Source organism: Siphateles boraxobius, unplaced genomic scaffold, assembly GCF_051911475.1.
Source record: "Siphateles boraxobius isolate OS27281-9 unplaced genomic scaffold, OSU_SipBor_1 31, whole genome shotgun sequence".
Lineage (NCBI taxonomy): Eukaryota > Metazoa > Chordata > Actinopteri > Cypriniformes > Leuciscidae > Siphateles > Siphateles boraxobius.
In genome coordinates, this window is record NW_027508931.1 from 10,874,385 (window position 1) to 10,894,481 (window position 20,097).

Genomic DNA, 20,097 nt, shown 5'->3' on the forward strand with positions numbered 1-20,097 from the left:
GGCTCAAGTGACTTTACTGGGACTATTTTGCTGAAAGTCTCTTCTGCCACAATATTTACATCAGCCCCCGTATCAATTTTGAATTTTACAGGGGTTTCCCCAATCATGAGCTGCACCATCCACTGCTCCATCTCGTTCATTTACTTTGTAAACAGAACCCAGAAAGTATGAAGGTTGGTCAAAACATTCTGTGACTTCTCTTACTGACCTGTTACTGTGGCATACTCTGACCCAGTGTCCGATTTGGTGGCATTTGCCTTTCTTTGCAGGGCAGCGCTCATCCCTTGCATGTATATCTCGTCCACAGTGTCCACATTTTCCATGACTGTCAGCTCTGATTTTGTCCTTAGGCTTGCGCTGTCCCCTCACAGGCTGCTTACTTGTGCTGACAACTGCTCTGACCGTGGTCACCGTCTCGACTTGCATGCTGACTTGTGTGGCAACCTCCTCCGATTGACGAACAGTCTGGATTGTTTGTGGTAGTGTGAGATCCGTGATCAACTGCAGCCTTCGAGAGAGATCTTTATCTAAGATACCGACCACTATGCGGTCGCGAATCGTTTCGTCTTTCATAGCACCAAACTCACAGTGCTCGGACAGTTCGTACAGCGCCCTGATAAACGCTTCTGCTCTTTCAACGGGTTGTTGCACTCGCTGGTGAAAGCATGCACGTTCGTGAATGACATTTCTCCTCGGGAAAAAATACTCATTCAACTTTCCCAGGACAATTTCAAAGTCATTTCTCTGTCTATCCTCCACGAACACGAACGATTTATAGATGTTCTCTGCCTAGCTCCCCATGGCGTACATGAGACAACTCACTTGCACTTCTCCATCCTCATTATCTAGCTTTGTAGCCGTTCGGAAACGCAAGCCAACACTCGGTTAGCTTGTCGAAGGAAAAACTCGATGGTGGATTAAACTTCGCCATAATTTACTTCTGACACCATGTAGAATGACCGTCAAAGGCAGTTTCTCTCGATCAACTTCTTGCTTTATTAACCATCAATCCCCCACTTCCCATTTAAAGCAACAGTGTTCAAGCAATACACTATATCACATTACATGACAGGTGGTTCCCCGAGAACTAATGGTTCCCGCCAGAGCACACTGTGTTCGCATTCTCCGTGTTCATTAGTTTACGATCTGTCTAACAGTCCTGTCTAATACGTTATTAGATAGAACTGTTACACATAGAAAGTAGACAGTATTTGAAAAGGCATTAGCGTATGCTGTGTTGATTATGTCCAGTGTTGCTAGCTGAGAAGAAACACATAATCATGTTTGGCTTGGTCCTCTCAAATTTGCATTGGATTTTCTCCTTCGCGTAAAGGTTAAGAGGCCCATCTATCACCGTTTTCCATGTTCGTAGAGTTAGTTTCTGGAGTAAATATATAGGCTATAATCTGTGTGTTTACACAGCTTTTTTTTAAATGGCGGATGCTTGTTTCACATGCGTTCGGCCAATCAGAGAACACTAACGTCACTGTTAGTTCCTATAGTGCTGGTTTAAACCCTACTCTGAAGTAGGAGCTAAATTAGTTCCTCCAAAAGGAGTTCCTAGTTCCTGCGGTGTGAACACGCCAAAAAACGGGTTCTTCCACCAATAGTCCTAGGAACTATGAAAAGGTTCCTACGGTGCGAAAGCCCCTTTTGTTGCATTAATTTCCTGTTATCACTGTAAAGGTGCTTTGAAACATTCTGTATTGTAAAAAACACTATATAAATAAAGATGACTTGACTTTAATGTAGCATCTTAATCAGAAAAATATGCTAATATTGACCATTAGCAATTTGGCTTTCCGATATACAGTATGGTGTAGCTGGCTATATTTAAAAATTAGTTTACAAAATCTACAGCTGTATAGCAGTTTTCTGTAACAGAATAGGAAATAGTTTTGAACTTGGAACAAATTCATCATTTAATGTAAGTAAGGGTGATTTGATTGAAGTGCATGCTGAAGTTTATGAACAGCATGGATCCTAACCCCCCTTCCCCCAGACGCACACGCATGAAATCTGAATTAAAACTCTACACTCTCTCAGGTACACGCACATAAACAGTGAACATGTGTCTTTGATTAGAGGAAGGACACCACTCTAACTTGTGTGTTTTAATCCAGCTCTGACTCTAATCCAGTATTATCTAGTGTGGAATACCCAGAGAGGTAATCTGCTTTGAGTGCCGTGTGTAGTAAGTGTGAACACCAGAGATAGTGTTTGAGCGCATACGTGTGTTGTGTGTATGCGGCGCGGGCCTGACACTACGCACAAGGGCACAATGACAGTAACAAAAATCCGCAAAATCACATCAAGTGAAATTGCGACCAAACTGCTCATTTCAAATGGGAAAAACAAGGCGCCAACTGTTGGACTGTGTAATTCATTATCGAATTAATTGAATGGCCCAAAAGAAGAAGAAAAAGATAAGAGAGTGCTAATGCGGGGTGAGATAAGGAGAAAGACAGATATGAGCCGGATGGTCAGGTGGGGTCCAACGGAGGTCAGCGCAGTTACCACTCGATGACTGACAGCTGAGGACTAACTGCATTATCCCTGAAGCTCCGCCTCTTCTGGTTAAGTTGATTAGCTTGCTCACTTCTAGGCAAACACACAGTAAACTCTGAAATTATCTCCCCCCTCCTCACCGGTGACTGCCCTCCTTTAGCATACAGTAGCTTTTCTCTTCCTTTGTCATCTGTTCCTGCGTCCGGCTAGAACACAGAGCAGAGATTAAAAGCACTGCGCACACACACACACTCAATCTCTCACATCTACTTGGAAATATTTGCGTGGTATTCCAAGTATTTCAGCTCAGTGCATTTTTAGGCAATAATTAATTTCAAACAAAAATTCAAGACTTCACCTTGAGATCCTGAATAGTGATGAACCAAAACATGCATATATTAAATGAAATGTGTAGAGTATATCTATAGAAATTTATATCATAATTTCATAAATAAATTCAAATGGGAATTTAAAGGGAAACAAATTAGATGATTAATTTAAATTATTATACTTACTGGTAAATGTCATTTCACAAAGAACAACATGTTCCTGGATCAACATCTTTGTTGATCCTGGAACAACATTCCAATTAACCAATCAGATTTAAGGGACAAGTGTACATTTTATCTCAAAATTAGGCTTACAACAAGGGTTAGATTAGTGTCTAATCAAGGGTTTTCCTCTGATTTTAGGGATAAATTATGGTTAGGTTTAGTGGTATAAGGTTAGGACAATGTTTTTTTGGACAGGAATGCTATTCCAGGATCATCAAAAATTTAATCCAGGATACTCACTTGGCGAAATTACGCCAACCTATGATTATTTTATTTTATTTAAAAAATATCCTAATTATTATAAAAACTCCAATAGGAATCCTGTACAGTTTCTTCAGAATTTTGTCAAGAATCCAATTGTTTGTTAAAAAAAAAAAAGTTTTCAGTAATTTTCTATACACTAAAATCAGAGATGATATTCGACAGAGATGTGATTTCCAAGCTTGAAAAAGTCTATTATTAAAATCTTAAAGACATGGAGAAATCATTCTATAGTTATACTTTTTGTGGGTACAATCTTTATAAAATTATTTATAAAAGTACGTATTCATTTATCATCACAAACAACTTGGAAAGTTATGGGAAAATCATGGATCAATTAATCGTTTAAAAGTGTGAGAACCTTAATAGTGCAGTTTACCTCTTCCTTCTTCTTCTTTGCCGCTTTCTCTTGTTTCTTAAGAATAAAGTCCTCATATGCTGGTCGTAGCTCATTCTGGGATTTAAACACACAAACATGCGTCAAGCTTTGTGATGAAGGACTCCAATGTCAAAAAGCACCAAATCCAACATCAGTTCCTCAGACATGCATAAGCAAAAAACAGTCTCCATAGAAACGGGATTCACAAACACATGCACAAATAGAAATAATTATCTTGGTTCCGCATTAAATCACTTTCTTGTCTTGAGGCTAAAGACGCTGATATGGTACAAAATTGCAAGTTAATTAAAAAGCACATAACCCGCAGAGCTTTTCTGGGTTATATGCGAACACACTGCTATAGACTCAATCTGTTGGACCACCATCCAATACAAGAGTGGTATATAGTTGTATGTTCAAAACAAAATGCTTAAGCTGATATATTTATAATATAAAATGTGTTTAAGGTGACAGGTCACCTGTTTAAGGTGACAACGTCACAAATAAGGTTGTGATTATCTGGCAAGTACATTGTGGTCAGGATTATGGCATTGAGGTTAATGGTATAAAATCACGGTAAAGGATTCGTTGGCACACAGGTTACTACAAAGTTAATCCACTGTAAATCTCTCCTCCTCCTCCTATGAATTCAGGGTTGATTCATTAAACAGCATCACCACAGACTCAGATGCAAAATTGATCCTCCCGCTGCGCAGAAAATTGCAAGCCGGAGATGGAGTGATGATGAGGGTGGGGGAAGTGTAATGGACGTGGTGAAAAATATGGTGTGCAATTGAGCGTGTCGGGAACAATATAGAAACAGACACAGAAAGAAAGAGAGCAAAAGATAGGTTTACCTCAGCCCTTTCCTATTGGTGAGCATCAAAGCAAAGAAAACATGGAGTTCAACACATATTTACAGCGGTTAATATGCGGTGTAATTGAACTTCATTATCATTCACATTAGCATGATGCTCATGATCTCCATGGTGTCCTGTTGAGAGTGCAGTCCTTCATCCACTCAGCTCAATGCTTTAAGCAGAACACAATCTCATTATTCACACATGTCCTATCACACACACACACACACAGACCACCCTCTCCCAGTACACACACACGCTTCAAACTTAATCCGCTCCCAGGTGAACAGTTCAGACCCTCAAGAACAATGAAAGCTTGAATTTTCCTAAAGCTAAATGAAGGCCAGGCCGGAGGGTCTGTTGGAGTTGCATTAGAGAGAATTGGCTATTATATATCATTATGTTTAACAATGCTTTATAAACTGTGTTGCAGTTTATCGCAGTGAATAGTTTTAAAGAGGGCAGCTATTGTAAGCTGTGCAAAAATATGATTACCCCACAGTTAAGAGGAGATGCTAGATATGGCATGAACCATGTTGCCTCGAGTGGCGAACTGGTTTTATAAAACTGCACCGAAAGCCATAAGATATAAGATACTAGTTTTCAATAAATATTTTAAGACCCGTGGAATCCAAGTGAAAGTTGTATCGCTTTTAGCGCATGTTGTGTTATCTTTGAGGTTATCTTTATCTGTATGCTTATGATGCTCATCTCTGTAGAAAATGGAAAATTCACTTTTAGCAAATACAGAACCATTCAAAAGTTTGGGCTCAGTAAGATTTAAAAAAAAAGAAGAAGAAATTAATACTTTTCTTCAGCAAGGTTATATTTAATTGATCAAAAATGACAGCAAAGACTAGAATGATTTCTGAGGGATCGTGTGACACTGAAGACAGGAGTAATGATGCTGAAAATTCAGCTCTGTGTCACGGGGATAAATTAAATACTTAAGTGTATTCACAACAGTTCTTTTAAATTGTAACAATATGACTGTACAGTAAAATACTCTCTAGAATGGGAATTCCCTGCATCCAACTAGTAGCAAGTAGCAAAAGTTTGCACATGGCTGTGACATAACTTAAAGCCTATTGACATTAGATATTCTGTGGCTTTGATCATGTTTCTAGAATTCTAAAATGCTTTGGATTTTACTCACCTCATCATCTTCCATGCCGGTAAGATCCCAGCTGTGCTGTAGACATCGCTGCCTCCTCTTCCAGTGTTCTAGAAACACTGCCGCTAAACACACACGCACAATTATCAATTCCTCTTTAAACCACCATTTTTCTTCTCAATATCTTATAAATTTACAGTAAACACAGTTTATCGTCAAATGTACGTATTCATACAGCTCATACCCCAGAGTGACATAAAGATGGCAAAGCCCATGGTGGCGTGGTTATCAAACAGATAGCTGGCACGTGCAGTACTGCAGATACTGCTCAGCTGCCAGTAATCACACACACGATCACATAGAGGACACATGGTAAAATTAAGATGCTCATCACACATCTCTTGACTGAAAGAGAGAGAGAGAAATGATTAATTATGTAATAAAAGTCACTGAAATACATGAACATCGATTTTCTTAGAAAATGGTTCTCTTTTAAAGCTGCATTCCGTAACTTTTTTGGGTTAAAAATTATCCAAAATAAATTTTTGAGCTAGTACATAACCAGCCAGTGTTCAAAACTATCTGCTTGCCTTTGCTCGATTCAAAACGGTAAGCTTGTAATAATATTTTTAATTTCCCAGGAAATTCGAGCATGTCTTTGCTTCATTAAGTGACATCTGTACACATAAAGAAGGTGTCTTGGCTAGTAGGCTATATTGCGTATGAGGATGTTGGAGGTGATAATCTGTAATTGCGAATGCCAGTATCCACACCGGCGTGGTGACTGACAGCTGCACATTCTCCTCAAAACATTGGATTCATCCGTGCTGTGCCACGTAAAGTTGATAATTCAGCGAATAACTGCAATTGCAGATTTCGAACAGAGATGGCGACAAAGAGGAAAAACAATGGCTTTAAAAAAAAGTTACACGTGTGCTTCACAAATTTCAGCAATTGAAACATCCCCACAAGTAAAAAGGGTTCATAAAGCAAATAAATTATTCCAATTCAAACGTAAATATTCCAAAATACATATTTTAGAGTTAGGCTAGTTTAGATTTCAATAGTAAGCGTCCACAAAGAAAATGGCTTAATAGATACTCTAAATAAAGTCTTACTGAAAATCTGTTAGGGTTTGATTTAGGCTTAGGGGACAGAATAAAAAATATGTGTCCGTTAAAAATGACAAAAGTCAATAAAAAGATCCCGCCATGATAGGGAAGCAAACATGTGAGTGTGTTTACCTGGGCACATTGGTGTCTACGGTGAGGCATCCGTACAGGAATACTGCGACTCCTAAAGCTGAGGCAGGAATCAGCAGCTGTGTGTACACTCCTAACCAGGCAAAATACAGGCCAATCTTCTCTCCAAAGTACTTCCTGTTGAATACATGTAAATGGTGTACAAAACTATCACAAAAAAGATAAACAACCACTGAACACCAACACATAACAAACCGTTTTCAAAAAACGACTGCATGGAATGTGAACCTACAGAGATCGAATGCCATTCACAAAGTTTTACAAATCCTCCGACAACAAGATAACATGACCATGCTTATTGCATTTCGTCTGGTCGCTCTGAGGCGCAACTAATTTATGATGTATACGAAAAAATACCCACAGAGGATTCTCCAATTGCAATAACTTACATTTTTCTTAGTGATATTGGCACCAGTTTATCAGTAGTGAAGATTTGGTTCTCTTCGTCTCGCTGGATGGAAACGGTGTTTTATTCACAATTTATTTAGGCGATATTCTAATTTTGTACAAAAGTTAAATTCGCAACTTTTGATGGAAACTTAGCTAATGTCTTAGTGTTTAGTGTCTCAATGGGAAATAACCCCCTGAATGGCATACTAATGGTAGTCAATGAACAATAAAATGGGTTAAGAGAAAGTATTTTAACATTAAAAAAAAATCTTACATACTTCACTTTTAAGTAGGCATTTTGGGATAGGCAATGGGATTTTTTTCAGTTGTTTTATCACCTGCCAGGTGAAAATCTTAAAAGATGCTGAAAAGTGACACATCTCTCCCTAACAAGCCATATGCTTTGAGGTATAACTATTTATAGCAGTCCGCAAAAATACACACATACAGTATGACAGTTCTCTTCAAGGAAAACCTGTCAATAACCATCTGTGTAGTGAAAAAATTCTTTCACAGAACCAGATGTTAGTGAAGTATATCATTTCTGATACCTGATAAGGTCCATTGGCTGATATTTGTAGAAAGCTCCATAATTGGCCCATTCCTCATGCAACATCTGCAATACACACAAATATCACTGTTATATTAACTGTTCAGCTTTTGTATTACAAAACCAAATATTCTTTGCATCTTCTTAGACAGATACCCACACACACATCTTATGAGAATAAGCATCAAAACAAAGCTTATAAATATGACACACAACCATCCAATCAGAGAAGGCTGCAGGTCTCACCTGTCTGTCGTTGCGATGCTCTCTATCTTCTGAGCTGTCAAAGTCTCCCTGCAGCAATGACAACAAACACAGAGCTCTACCCAAACCTCATCACACATATACACTTAACTAACAGACAATTACATATCAGCTTCACCCAAACTAGGTAAAATGCAACACTTACATCATGTAGAGGGAAGGCAGAATCATAAACCCCTTTGGCTAGCAAAGACGCAATGCCTGAGACAGAAATGAGAGAGAATTTGACTATCTGTAGTAAAAAATATTAAATGAAACAAAGTAAATATAGTAAAACAATCCAGTTTAAAAGAGTATAGTTCAATAGTTTAAATTGTCTCCAGGAACATACCCATTGTTTGACAGGTCTGTGAGCAGGCTGTGCGCCTCAGAATTTCATAAACCTGCGAGAGAGTGTGGACACAACACAAAATACACCATCGTTCAAAATTCAGTTCTGTAAGAAGTTAACGTTTTTGAAAAAGGTCTTTTCTTCTCATCAAGGCTGCACTTATTTGATCAAAATACAGTAAAAACAGTAATATTGTTAAATATTAATACAATTTAAAATTACTGTTTTTTATTTGAATATATTTTCAAATATAATTTATTCCTCTGATGGCATGATCCTTCAGGCATCATTGTAATATTATGCTCAAGAAACAGATATTTAAAACAGCTGTGATGCTTAATATATTTTTCAAAACTTTGAAACATTTTTTTTCAGGATTCTTTGAATAGAAAGTTCAAAAAAGCAGTATTTATTGGAAATGGAAAACTTTTGTAACATTATAAATGTCTTTACTGTCACTTTTGATCAATTTAATGCATCCTTGCTGAACAAAAGTATTAATTTCTTCTTTTTATTAAACGTGACCCCAAACTTTTGAATGAGTGTACATTAAAATCTAACAAAGAATTGTAAACATACAATTAATGCAATAATTAACCCAGAAAATTAAAGTCAAAATTTGACCTGTCATGGCTAGTCTTTTAATATAATGAAGGTGAATGAGGATTTGATCAAAAGACCAAAAATAACCATAAAATGGCCACACTTAACCAGTTAAGTTATTAACTGAATATTCAGCTTAGTTCTCTCATGTGAGCCCATGAGCAAATGTCTAATTCATGAACAAATTGTTCTTTTCAGTAAATCGGCTCACAAAAATGGTCTGAATGATTAATTGAGTTCACTGATTTACATTTTTTGTCTACTATACGATAAAAAAGACAATTGCTATAGTTTTATGATACTTTTATGGTGCTTTTCTGTCATTTTTGAAGCTTGAAAGCTCCAGTCCCCAATTCTTGAACTGTACAGGGAGAAAAATGGATCATTCAAAATGTCTCCCTTTGTGTGTTTGGAATGACACGATGGTGATTAAATGACATCGTTTTAATTTTTGCTTTTGATACTCACAATTCGACCTCGGACTGCATTGCTGAACAAGCTGTTTTTTGACTTTATATCAAATCTGCAAAATAAAAGGAAAAAAATTAGGCCAATGTGTGGGTTTGCCTATTGTAAATGCGCTATTATGATAGTCTGGCAGTCTGTAAGCGCTGGCACTCACAGGTGTAGCTTGTCTCTGCTGAACGGCTGGGATAGGACACGTGTGCGTGGGTTCTGGGGCTCTGGTACGCCCGGCTGGAACGGCTGATTGATCTTCGCCCAAAACGAGCTTATTACGCCCATGAGCCCCGTCTTCTCTTTCAGCCGATACGTCTGGAAAAACAAGCATAAGGAAACTGAAATGAAAGAGAGATTAATCCATTTCTATCCAGAGCTAAAGACAGACGAGACACACTAAGAGTTGAGACCAGGGTCAGACGACGTAACACCACAAGTGTAGAGTGGGAATATCTGGTTTTGAAGGCAAACAGAAGCACATGTATGATGCGGGTCCATATGTTTCAACAGCTAATCCACCATTATCAGATTATATCATTCAATACAACTCACAACCTCAACGGACAAATCATTCTTTCAGGATGAAAGCCAAATCTAAATGTATGGGGAAACAGAACGCCAGCAATCGTCTTAGTATGCGACCTATATGACAAATGTCCCTTGCAGGAATTTGAAAACATTTTACAAGTAATCGGCTTGTTGACCGTATAATCAGATCACTTTTTTTTTTTCTCTGCAGTGTTCAGACTTTGAGAATTGACTTTTGGCATTACAACTCCTCTTAGACCGGGCCAACCTGGAGCACTTACAAAGACGATCATGGAGCCAAAGCTCTTAACCTGAAAAAACATGACACTCTTGGGCTATGCCAGTGTCTATAGTTGAGGTGACTGTGGAGTCTCTACAGCTCAGATCGACAGACCACTGAAGCATTCTCATAGGGAAGAGGATTGTTTCTTAATATCGACATTAGCTTATTTATCAATGCAATATGCAGTAAAATATGAAGTTATATAAATTATACATGCATATATATATATGTGTGTGTGTGTATATGTGACATATGGTTTTAGTTTTTCAGATTTGCTCTGATGGCAACTGTTTTGTGTTCAACACCTTCACATTCAAAAATGAAATGTAAAACATTCTAACACTGGAAGTGACCAAGCATTACAGCATGACAGCTTGAATCTGTCAGAACAGACAGATCAGCAGTTAGCTAGAAGTGAGATTTCAGCAACAGTATAATGGTCAAATTACATATTCCACTTTATTTTCAATATATTTGTTTATACGAACACTGCATATGTTAAAATAGCACAATAATTTTACATTCATAATTAGAAACAAAAGATGATTTAAATAAGTCAGTGGAGGCATCATGAACTGGCTTTGACAAAATGTCAGACGTTAATTAAATATATAAATACATTTTGTAATCATCAATTCATAATAGTTGTGAATAAATACACTACTGTTCAAAAGTTTGGGGTTTGTAATTTAATTTTTTTTTTTTTTTAAGTTCTCTTAAGCTCACCAAGGCTGCATTTATTTGATAAAAAATACAGCAGAATACAGTAAAAACAGCAATACTGTGAAATATTACCATTTTAAAAAACTGTTTTCTGATTATATATATTAAAATAATTCCTTAGATGGCAAAGCTGAATTTTCAGCATCATTACTCCAGTCTTCAATGATTTCTAAAGGATCATGTGACTTTCTAATATGCTGATTTGCCACTCAATAAACATTTCTTATTATCAATTTTGAAATGGTTGTGCCGATTAATATTTTTGTGCAAACTATGGCACCTTTTTTCAGGATTCTTTGAGGAATGGAAAGTTTAAAAGAACAGAATTTAACAAATATTATACATTTCTTTTCTGTAATTTTTTATCAATTTAATTCTTCCTTGCTGAAAAAAGGTATTTAAAAACTTTGGAACACTGGAGTAATTTATCTACAATGGATTGGGAAAATAAAGTGGCTAGAATAGCTTTGCGGTGTGACAAAAATAGGATCTGTCCTGTCGACTGATGGACCGGGAGCTACCAGTGTAGACAGATTTGTTCATTATAATGGGATCTTTTAGGTTTTGATGGTGTCACAATTCATGAACAAAAGTTCAATAATGTGGGTTTAAATTACCAGAGAACACATATAAAGTTACATTGGATAAAAGGTTCTGTCAAATGCATGCATGCAAATTGTGTATCTATACATGTTTTCTGTGGGCCTGTTTGAGAGACAGATCAGACTCAAACTTGGGTCTCTGAGAGCTGTGTCACAAATTAAACATTACACATGGCATCACAGCTTTATACTTTATTCTCAAATACAGCTTTTTTATATGTTTTTTCCCCTTTAGAATGTTTTATAGCGACTCACCTTTTTAGTGGGCACTCTAATCTTAAGAAGTTCTGCCTCACGACTGAGAACAGACCAGGGGACATGAAGACGAGTAAACCGGACTGTCCTCATCTTGAAAGAAAACAAAAGAAAGAAATGGCATTTGTTTAAAGAGTAAAGCACCATTGACTATGCAGTTCATGTCATTTTGGTTTGCAGGATGCAACTGAAATTTTTGTTCAAGATAAGGTGATTTAGCAGTCTTGATTAACACAAGCAGGGGTGAACACACACACACACACACACACACACACACAGAGAGAGAGAGAGAGTCTTTAAGAAGCAGCTGTTGCTAAAATGGTCTTATTCAGCGTGGATGACTGACACAGACACACACACACACATCAAACACAAACACCTCTGGCAATGAGGATCAACCATAATCTGCCTTTGGGATGGAGACAGCAGCACTCAAATTTAATCCACACACACACAACACAACTGATCTACCACATCACACCACCAACAATCAAACATACACCAACGTCACAGCTATCATCTCAGGATTTCGCTCTCATCAATCAATCTTTATGCTAAAATGAACCCTTGGGCAAATATTAGTTCTATACAGACATAAAATATAAGAATATGCCTTTTGCAGCCTAGAATTTACAATAGTTAGTTAAGCAATAAGCAACATACAAAAATCCTTTGAGAACTATAACTCTCACAATATATATCCAGACATTTCTTCCTAAAAAATCACCCATATAGCATGTAGTGTGTTCTTAAGGTGTACTCAAACCTGCATAATAATAATAAGAAATATATTTGGATTCATGAGGGCATTTCCTTAGTATAAGCTAGTTTTGTGGAAAAAAAGCTGCATGAGTCAACCAATCTACTCCTATTTAGAAATACTAAGCTCTCCCTGCTTCAACTTGGGAAAATCCATGATGCAGGGGGAACCAATCATCACTTTTGACGACCACATTTGTTTTTCGCAAATATCTTGCCTGGGGGCTACTACTGCAGCGCTGCAGGAAAGCAAAAAAAAATGCTTTTTGGCAGCTGTTAAATAGTATTAGAATATGCTGCATTGCTTGAAAATGAAAACTTGCTCCCCCTCAAAACAAGATAGACTTTTCTTAGTGTGGGAGGGTTTGGGGTTTTCTAAACTGGGTCTCCACTTTTTAAGTTCCGAGGTCACCTTGGGAATCTTTTGATTTTGCTCATTCTGTTAGTACTGCACTCAAAACTGAGCTCATCCATGATTATTCATGGCTCAACAAATGAGATGATGATATATTAATAATATGTTTGCCAGGAAACTGATATAGATACATGCATGGGCAGACAAGAAAACACATAGGCTATGTTCGGAATACTATGCTACACTTTTGCTATCTGCATATTGTCTGGCCTATTATGTTTGTAAAAACATACCGAATCCCATAATACACTTCAACTTCCATAACCATATAATGAATAAACTGAAAGTAAATGCATGATTATACCTTTTTCTTGACTTGTTATTTGATCAGATATTAATTAAATTTTAAGACATTTTATACAAGATGGATTTGTAAATGATAATTAGATACCACTAGTGAAATTACATACACTACTGTTCAAAAGTAATCAATAAAACTCAACACATTTATTCAACAAAGATGCATTAAATTGATCCAAAGTGACAGTAAGGACATTTAAAATTTAAAGACATGGTATATATAATATGGTATATATAAAAGACATGGTATATATGGTGGTTTTAATTATAATTTTAATTGTAACAATATATCACAATATTACTGTTTTTGCTGTATTTTATCTATGCTGCATATGTATCTAGTGAGATCATATGACAAAAATGTAGCATATACTACAATTATAAATGTTGCATAATGCATTCTGTTTCACATATTATTTAATAATTAAACATAGTAGGCACTAGGCAGTATACTGTGCAGTATGAAGTATGCTAATATTCCATTCTGAACATAACCATACACACAAACCTCTTTGTCATGTTCAATCTCCAAGCCTTCCTCCTGAAGTCCTCTTTCAAATTCCTCCCTGATTTTATCTTTTAGTCCATCGGCGGGTTCCGTCCCGAGCCCCTCCTCCAGCACCACCTCCGAAATATCGCCCTTCGTACTCCTGCGCGAAGGGGTGGGGCTTTGAGAGTGCGAAGGGGTGGGACTTTTGGGCACGTTACCGTTAGAAACAACAGAGAGGCGGTGTTGGAGCTGACGTCTTTTGCAGTGATATACAAGAACGTAGTCAACTCTCCTGTGACCATCTGCAAAACACAGCCCTCCACCTGGACCAGGGCCTGGCTCCACCTGAAAACACACAACAGCATCTCAGTGACATCTAGACACATCTGTATAGCTCTACAGAGAAAGGCAGTGCATTACAGATTTTTGGAGATCTCTTAAAGCTACATAGTGTATCGTTGGCAGTTTCAGCTAAAAACTGAGGATCTGGGTCATCCACTGATTGGCTGGTAGTTCAAAGCAGTTGGATGTTTCCTGTCATACTCATGTTTGGTTAGAACTCTGCTTTTGAGGAAGGTGCATAACTAGGACGGTCCCTGAATGGATAAGTGCGTCAGCTGAAATTGCCAATTGTGGTTTTCATAATGTTCTCTCGACTCGACAGAAACATCCCCAGAAATATTATGTTCAAAATATATAAGATAATATATTTTCCCCAAAATGAAAAGGAAATAATAGAACTTATAAAACGTACATTTTCAAAAAGCTTTTGAGGGTTTTTTTGTACATTGTGAGATTGACTTGGACCCTCCCCCACAAACAAACAAACAAACAAACAAAGCAATGCCAAAGTTTACTGTATATATGTATAAATATTACATTTATGCGGATCAGATTTTTAAATTTTAATGATAAAAACACATTATATATTATTAAAAAGTCTTCATGCATATTTTAATTGAACAGTTTTCAGTTTTAAGGTTGTAATATTTACCAGTTTCTGTAGGAGCAGTTTCTTACTGTATCCTAAAGAACTTTATAATAATCAGAGTTTATTGGAATATGAATGTTGTGAAAGAACATATATAGGCTAACAGCTGGACAAATCTGCTGTCAATATTAAACTGATCTCAATTAGCCGATGTTTTGTATTCAATGTGATACAATGAAAACACATTGCAAATGAAGCATGTTGAGATCTTGGGAAGTGCTTTCTAACAGTAACTGTCCAGTATTGATTTGAGTTTTTCAATGGCTCATGCATTGCCAATATCTAGAGATCTTTACCTGTGGGTCCAACAATCTTTGTGTGACCAGCCAACAATTGAAATTCATTTTCTTATGACACCTTAAAAGGTAAGTTCACCACAATGAAAATTATCCCATTATTTACTCACCATCAAACCATCATAGGTCTTTATAACTTTCTTCTTTCAGCCAAACATAATCAGTGAATGGTACCATTTTTTGAAGTCTAAAAAAGTGCATCCATCCATCCATCCTAAAAGTAATCCATACGGCTCAAGGGGGTTAATAACAACCTTCTGAAGTGATGCATTTTTGTAAGAAAAATATCCATAATATTTACAACTATAAACTGTAATCACTTGCTTCCGGTAACGGCTGTACGAGAGGCTAGCTCCGATGGAAGAGTGACCAATGACCCGAAGCATGACGTATTGATGAACACGGGAGCGCAGAGGATAGAGCAAAACAAAACACCGGTCAATAATTAGAAGTCCAAAACGAGAATTTTTCAAAAGAAATGTCGAGGATTTCTATATAAGAGAAGAGGAGCTTGAGTTTGTTGCCCAGCCCTATTTGTTTGAACAGGCGTCTACTCTCATCTAAGCTAACGCTACTCCTACATCCTACATCCGCAAGCTAATGATTACAGTTTATGAAGTTAAAAAATTTTTTTTAATGGTTAAAAAAATGGTACACTTCAAAAAAATGGTACCATTCACACCCATTATAAAGCCAGGAAGAGCCAGGATATTTTTAAATATACTCCGATTTTGTTTGGCTGAAAGGTGGAAAGTAACTAATTACAAATACTTTCGTTACAGTACTTGAGTAGATTTTACGATTTTTTCTACTTTCTTGAGTATAATTAAATTGTGGTACTTTTACTTGAGTAGAATTAAAATAAAGTATTCAACTTCGCTACATTTATTTTTCACCAAAAGTACAAAGTACTTTGACAAAGGTGCCGACGGAGCAACAGGGCAAGCTGACATTTGATAGACACTTTTCAAACTACTGTGGTGGATCCCTGTGCTTCAGCCAATCACAGACAGGTCTGACTCGAGTGCAAAACCAATCAAAACTTCCAGTTCGCCTGGGGGGCGAGGACTTTAAACTGCGCTTTGACATTCAATGTGTTTTGAATCAGTATCGCTAACGTTTCAATATTTTAGTGAATGTAAGTGAGCTATGCTCAAATTCTGATTTGAAATTTTAATTATGGCAACTCCTGAAATGGGTCATCTCATTGGTAATACTAGAGCACTGAGCAGTTGAAGTAAATAAAAAACTCGGCTCATAACATGGACGCAGAACTTGCATGGACGGAGCAAGAACAATGTAAGTGTCTTAAAAATATGGACACAGTTCAATTGAATGGTAAAGCTCGCCCTCTTTAACAATACAGTTAAACTAAATGTACGAAGCAAACTTTGTACAAAGTTGTAAAAACCTCAACAACAGTGAAACATGATCGCATGATTTATCTGTAACAGATATGACATGAGAGTGTATCTCTATACACTATCGCTGTATCAGCTGTATAGCTATCACTATCATCGCCCCATTTTGGGCAAAATCGAAAAATAATACGAAAGTACTCTGTAACATAGTTACTTGAGTAGTTTTTAAGCCAACTACTTATTTACTCGACTTATTTACTTGAGTCATATTATTTTTCAGTACTTCTACTTATACTCAAGTAAATTACTTAAGTAGCAACACTTTTACATAAGTACAATATTTTAGTACTCTTTCCACCACTAAGTTCAAATACACAAAGGATGACTTGGGGGTGAGTAAATTATGGTATAATTTTCCTTGTTGGGTGAACTAACCCTCAATTGATCCCTGGCGGGCCGTGAAGATACTACAGGGGCTCCATGATGTATATAACATATGCAATGTGACTATTTTAATGAACATTAACTAATGATCTAACCAAAACCATTATTTAATGCAATAATGTTAGCTTCTAATTTAATAAAAGAGATGAATGCCCGTCTATGATAATAAACAACATTTCATGATAATACCTGCAATAGACAACAGAATCCACGCACCGTGTCCTCAGCAATGTCGCTGGCATCATGCCCGCTGCTTGCCATGCCCTGCTGGCCCAGTTCAGAGATATCTCGGGCAAGACAGCGGAGTTTCTCGCTCTGCATTGAAGAGGGCTCACTTCTCATGACAGAAACACGCATGCGCTCGGGAGCCCCGTTCCAATTTTCTGTTAGAGAAAGAGATATGCACAAGTTAAGTTTTAATGTCTATTAATATCTTGCTAAAATTATTGTATATTGCTATTTTAAATCTTTTCTTTAGCTCTTTGCTTTGACAACATTGCATGCAAAACAATCATACCAATAAATAGCTTGAGAGAGAGAAGAGAGAGAGAGAGAGAGAGAGAGAGAGAGAGAGAGAGAGAGAGAGAGAGAGAGAGAGAGAGAGAGAGAGAGAGAGCATCTTCTTAAAAGTAGATACGAAAACGAAACCCTTTCAGCACCAAGGACAGCGAAATAATTGAAGGCTGTGCGTCAATGCTCAAAACCTGTAAACCTGACTGTAAGCCCCACGTACACCCACGTTCTTCTTGTACGTGTTTATTATTTTCAAATACGCTCACACTTGACTAAAGCGTCACTTAAATATGCCTCATGCCCTCAGGTAAACAAACACAGGGATTCACGACTCTTTAAAGAAAGCTAATCGCATTTACACTACCTGACCAAACCATGGATATCACATCACTGTTTATTTGTGCCTTTACTTCCCAGTGCTTTCATATCAAATCACAATTTCCATTCTGTCGTCAATGTGAAAAAAGAAAAAGAAAGAAAGAAAAACAAATCAAAGTGCATTTGATTTCTTAAACACATGGCGTCATTGTCGCTTGAAATAGCTCCAGCTTATTGCCCCGGCTAATTATACAAACCCCTTCAGACATGCTGAGCCCTCTCTTTGTTTTCTAAAGCAAAAGGATGAATTCTAACACTATTAGTGACATTAATGAGTGGTAAAGTGTGACAGCATGTCTGCAGGGGCAAATAATGGCGCGCGCCTTTCACTGCAATTACGACCAGTTTGGTGCTGCTTAATGTTCAGTTTTCATCAGATCACGCAGACTATACATGCATAATTAAATGAAATAACAAGCATGCATCTGCAACAGTTAAATATAAAGCGATAATGAAACTAGCCAATTTGCTGAAGAGACAATTTAATATGCAGCAAATACATTTTCGCTTTGACTCAGAGAAAATAATGCGCGCGCATGGCGCGCACAAACAACATCAACCGGAGTGCCAGGGCTAGTACTCACCCGTGGCAGAGGGCGACCTGTTCAGTGCCATGTTCATGTTCCCAGTGAGATGGTGGACAATTCGCTCGCGGCCCCGCGCAGATTAACGCGCTCGTGCTGCTGCCGTTAATAACGTGGAGCGCTCGAGACGCTCAAACTTCCAGCGAGAGTCGGACACAGCGCGCGTGCACAGAGAGAACGGTGACAGCCGACACTCCCCCCTCCCCCTCAGACACACTCTGTAACTCTTACACACAAACTCTAAATGCAAGAATGCAAATCCAATTCAACATGCAAAAACCGATATGCTGAATAGCTTGTAGCCTAATATATCAACAATTAAATGAAATAAAAGAATAGTTCACCCAAGAATTAAAGTTCTGACATCATTTACTTACCTCACGTTGTTCCAAACCTTTTTTAACTTTCTTAAATTAAACACAAATGGGATGTTGCCGCCTCAAACACTATAAACAGAATCGTTAGGATCCGTTAACTTTTTCGTTAAGTGACTCAAGTTAACGGAGGCAAAATGAGGGAATGACTCATTCACACAACCGATTTGACCAAGTTTTGTGTTCTTTATTAAATGTATAAATATACTGATACTACTCCAGAATGAGCGTTTAACATTTCCTCACAGTCGGTCAGCAGATTAATATCGTTCATTCGGTTCGTTCACGAACGAGACTTGTGTATTCAGTGTTTACGAATAAAAAGTCGCGATTAATATGCCCCATTCAAAACACTTGCTGAGACCAAATTTTTGTACAACTTATGTGTGATTTCTCGACCGATAATGGACGTAATTTAATTTGATATCTATACTCATAGTTATTGCTGTTTCAAATTGTTTGCAAAAAGTGAAATCAAAGGTTCGTTCGAATATCCGCCATCTTGATGTCCTTTGATCACGCACGTGTTTGGTTTGTCATGTACTACCAACCGTGAGAATAATTTACTCAAGTACCGTTTAATCAAAAGGATTTTTATTTTCATTTACACCAGTTTGCACTACTGAGAAGAAGAAGAAGAAGAAAAACAAGCGACTCAACTTTTTAAATCAGGTAGCTCGTATGGCATTAATATATGGGTCAGTCAGTGCATACTTCAGAATCAGCAGAACTGTTTGAATACTTCTACTTCTTTATACTGCTTTTGCATACTATATACTAGGGAACACGTGGGAACTGACGCGTGGCAGTAGGCCTATGTATAGGCTACCACATACAAATACGATATAGTATGGGAAGACATGGAATAGCGCACGAGTTGTATGGACTACTTTTATGACACATATGGTGCTTTTTGTCCATATTAGAGCTAAACAGCCGTGGTAATATTTTATCATTGTATGGAAAAGAGAGCCTGATTCAGCCTAAATGTTTGTGTTTTATGGAAGAAAGTCATACAGTATTGGAAAGAATGTGAGTTTAGTTTTGGGTGAACTACTTTACACATTCTATAGTGAAATCATACTTGTTAATTATATTCATTGTGAGCGAGTCTATAAAAATAAAAAAGTTTTTATATGTTTTGACATTTCAACTGGGTCAGTAATAGCCTATGCAGAGGTGGGTATAACGCGTTACAAAGTCAAAATATTTAGTAAAATGCATTTCTAATTGCATTTTAACGCGCTTCATGACAGGTCTCTCGCT

The 20,097-nt window shown here is 37.3% G+C and overlaps 1 protein-coding gene across 1 annotated transcript in view; it reads right to left on the reverse strand.

The window, feature by feature from the left end:
• The window catches only part of ano2a (anoctamin 2a), a 44,154-nt gene extending 25,539 nt beyond the window's left edge, over nucleotides 1-18,615 (reverse strand). Inside the window, exons 1-15 of the mRNA XM_077193764.1 lie at nucleotides 18,458-18,615; nucleotides 17,199-17,365; nucleotides 13,909-14,235; nucleotides 11,927-12,019; nucleotides 9,699-9,850; nucleotides 9,545-9,599; nucleotides 8,474-8,525; nucleotides 8,288-8,343; nucleotides 8,125-8,172; nucleotides 7,880-7,944; nucleotides 6,921-7,055; nucleotides 5,921-6,081; nucleotides 5,719-5,801; nucleotides 3,703-3,777; nucleotides 2,649-2,714 (exon numbers count right to left, since the gene is read on the reverse strand). Coding sequence (XP_077049879.1) covers nucleotides 2,649-2,714; nucleotides 3,703-3,777; nucleotides 5,719-5,801; nucleotides 5,921-6,081; nucleotides 6,921-7,055; nucleotides 7,880-7,944; nucleotides 8,125-8,172; nucleotides 8,288-8,343; nucleotides 8,474-8,525; nucleotides 9,545-9,599; nucleotides 9,699-9,850; nucleotides 11,927-12,019; nucleotides 13,909-14,235; nucleotides 17,199-17,365; nucleotides 18,458-18,494 — 1,572 coding nt within the window. The 5' untranslated portion in view covers nucleotides 18,495-18,615. The remainder of the gene's footprint in view (nucleotides 1-2,648; nucleotides 2,715-3,702; nucleotides 3,778-5,718; nucleotides 5,802-5,920; nucleotides 6,082-6,920; nucleotides 7,056-7,879; nucleotides 7,945-8,124; nucleotides 8,173-8,287; nucleotides 8,344-8,473; nucleotides 8,526-9,544; nucleotides 9,600-9,698; nucleotides 9,851-11,926; nucleotides 12,020-13,908; nucleotides 14,236-17,198; nucleotides 17,366-18,457) is intronic.
• Nucleotides 18,616-20,097: the final 1,482 nt, after the last annotated feature.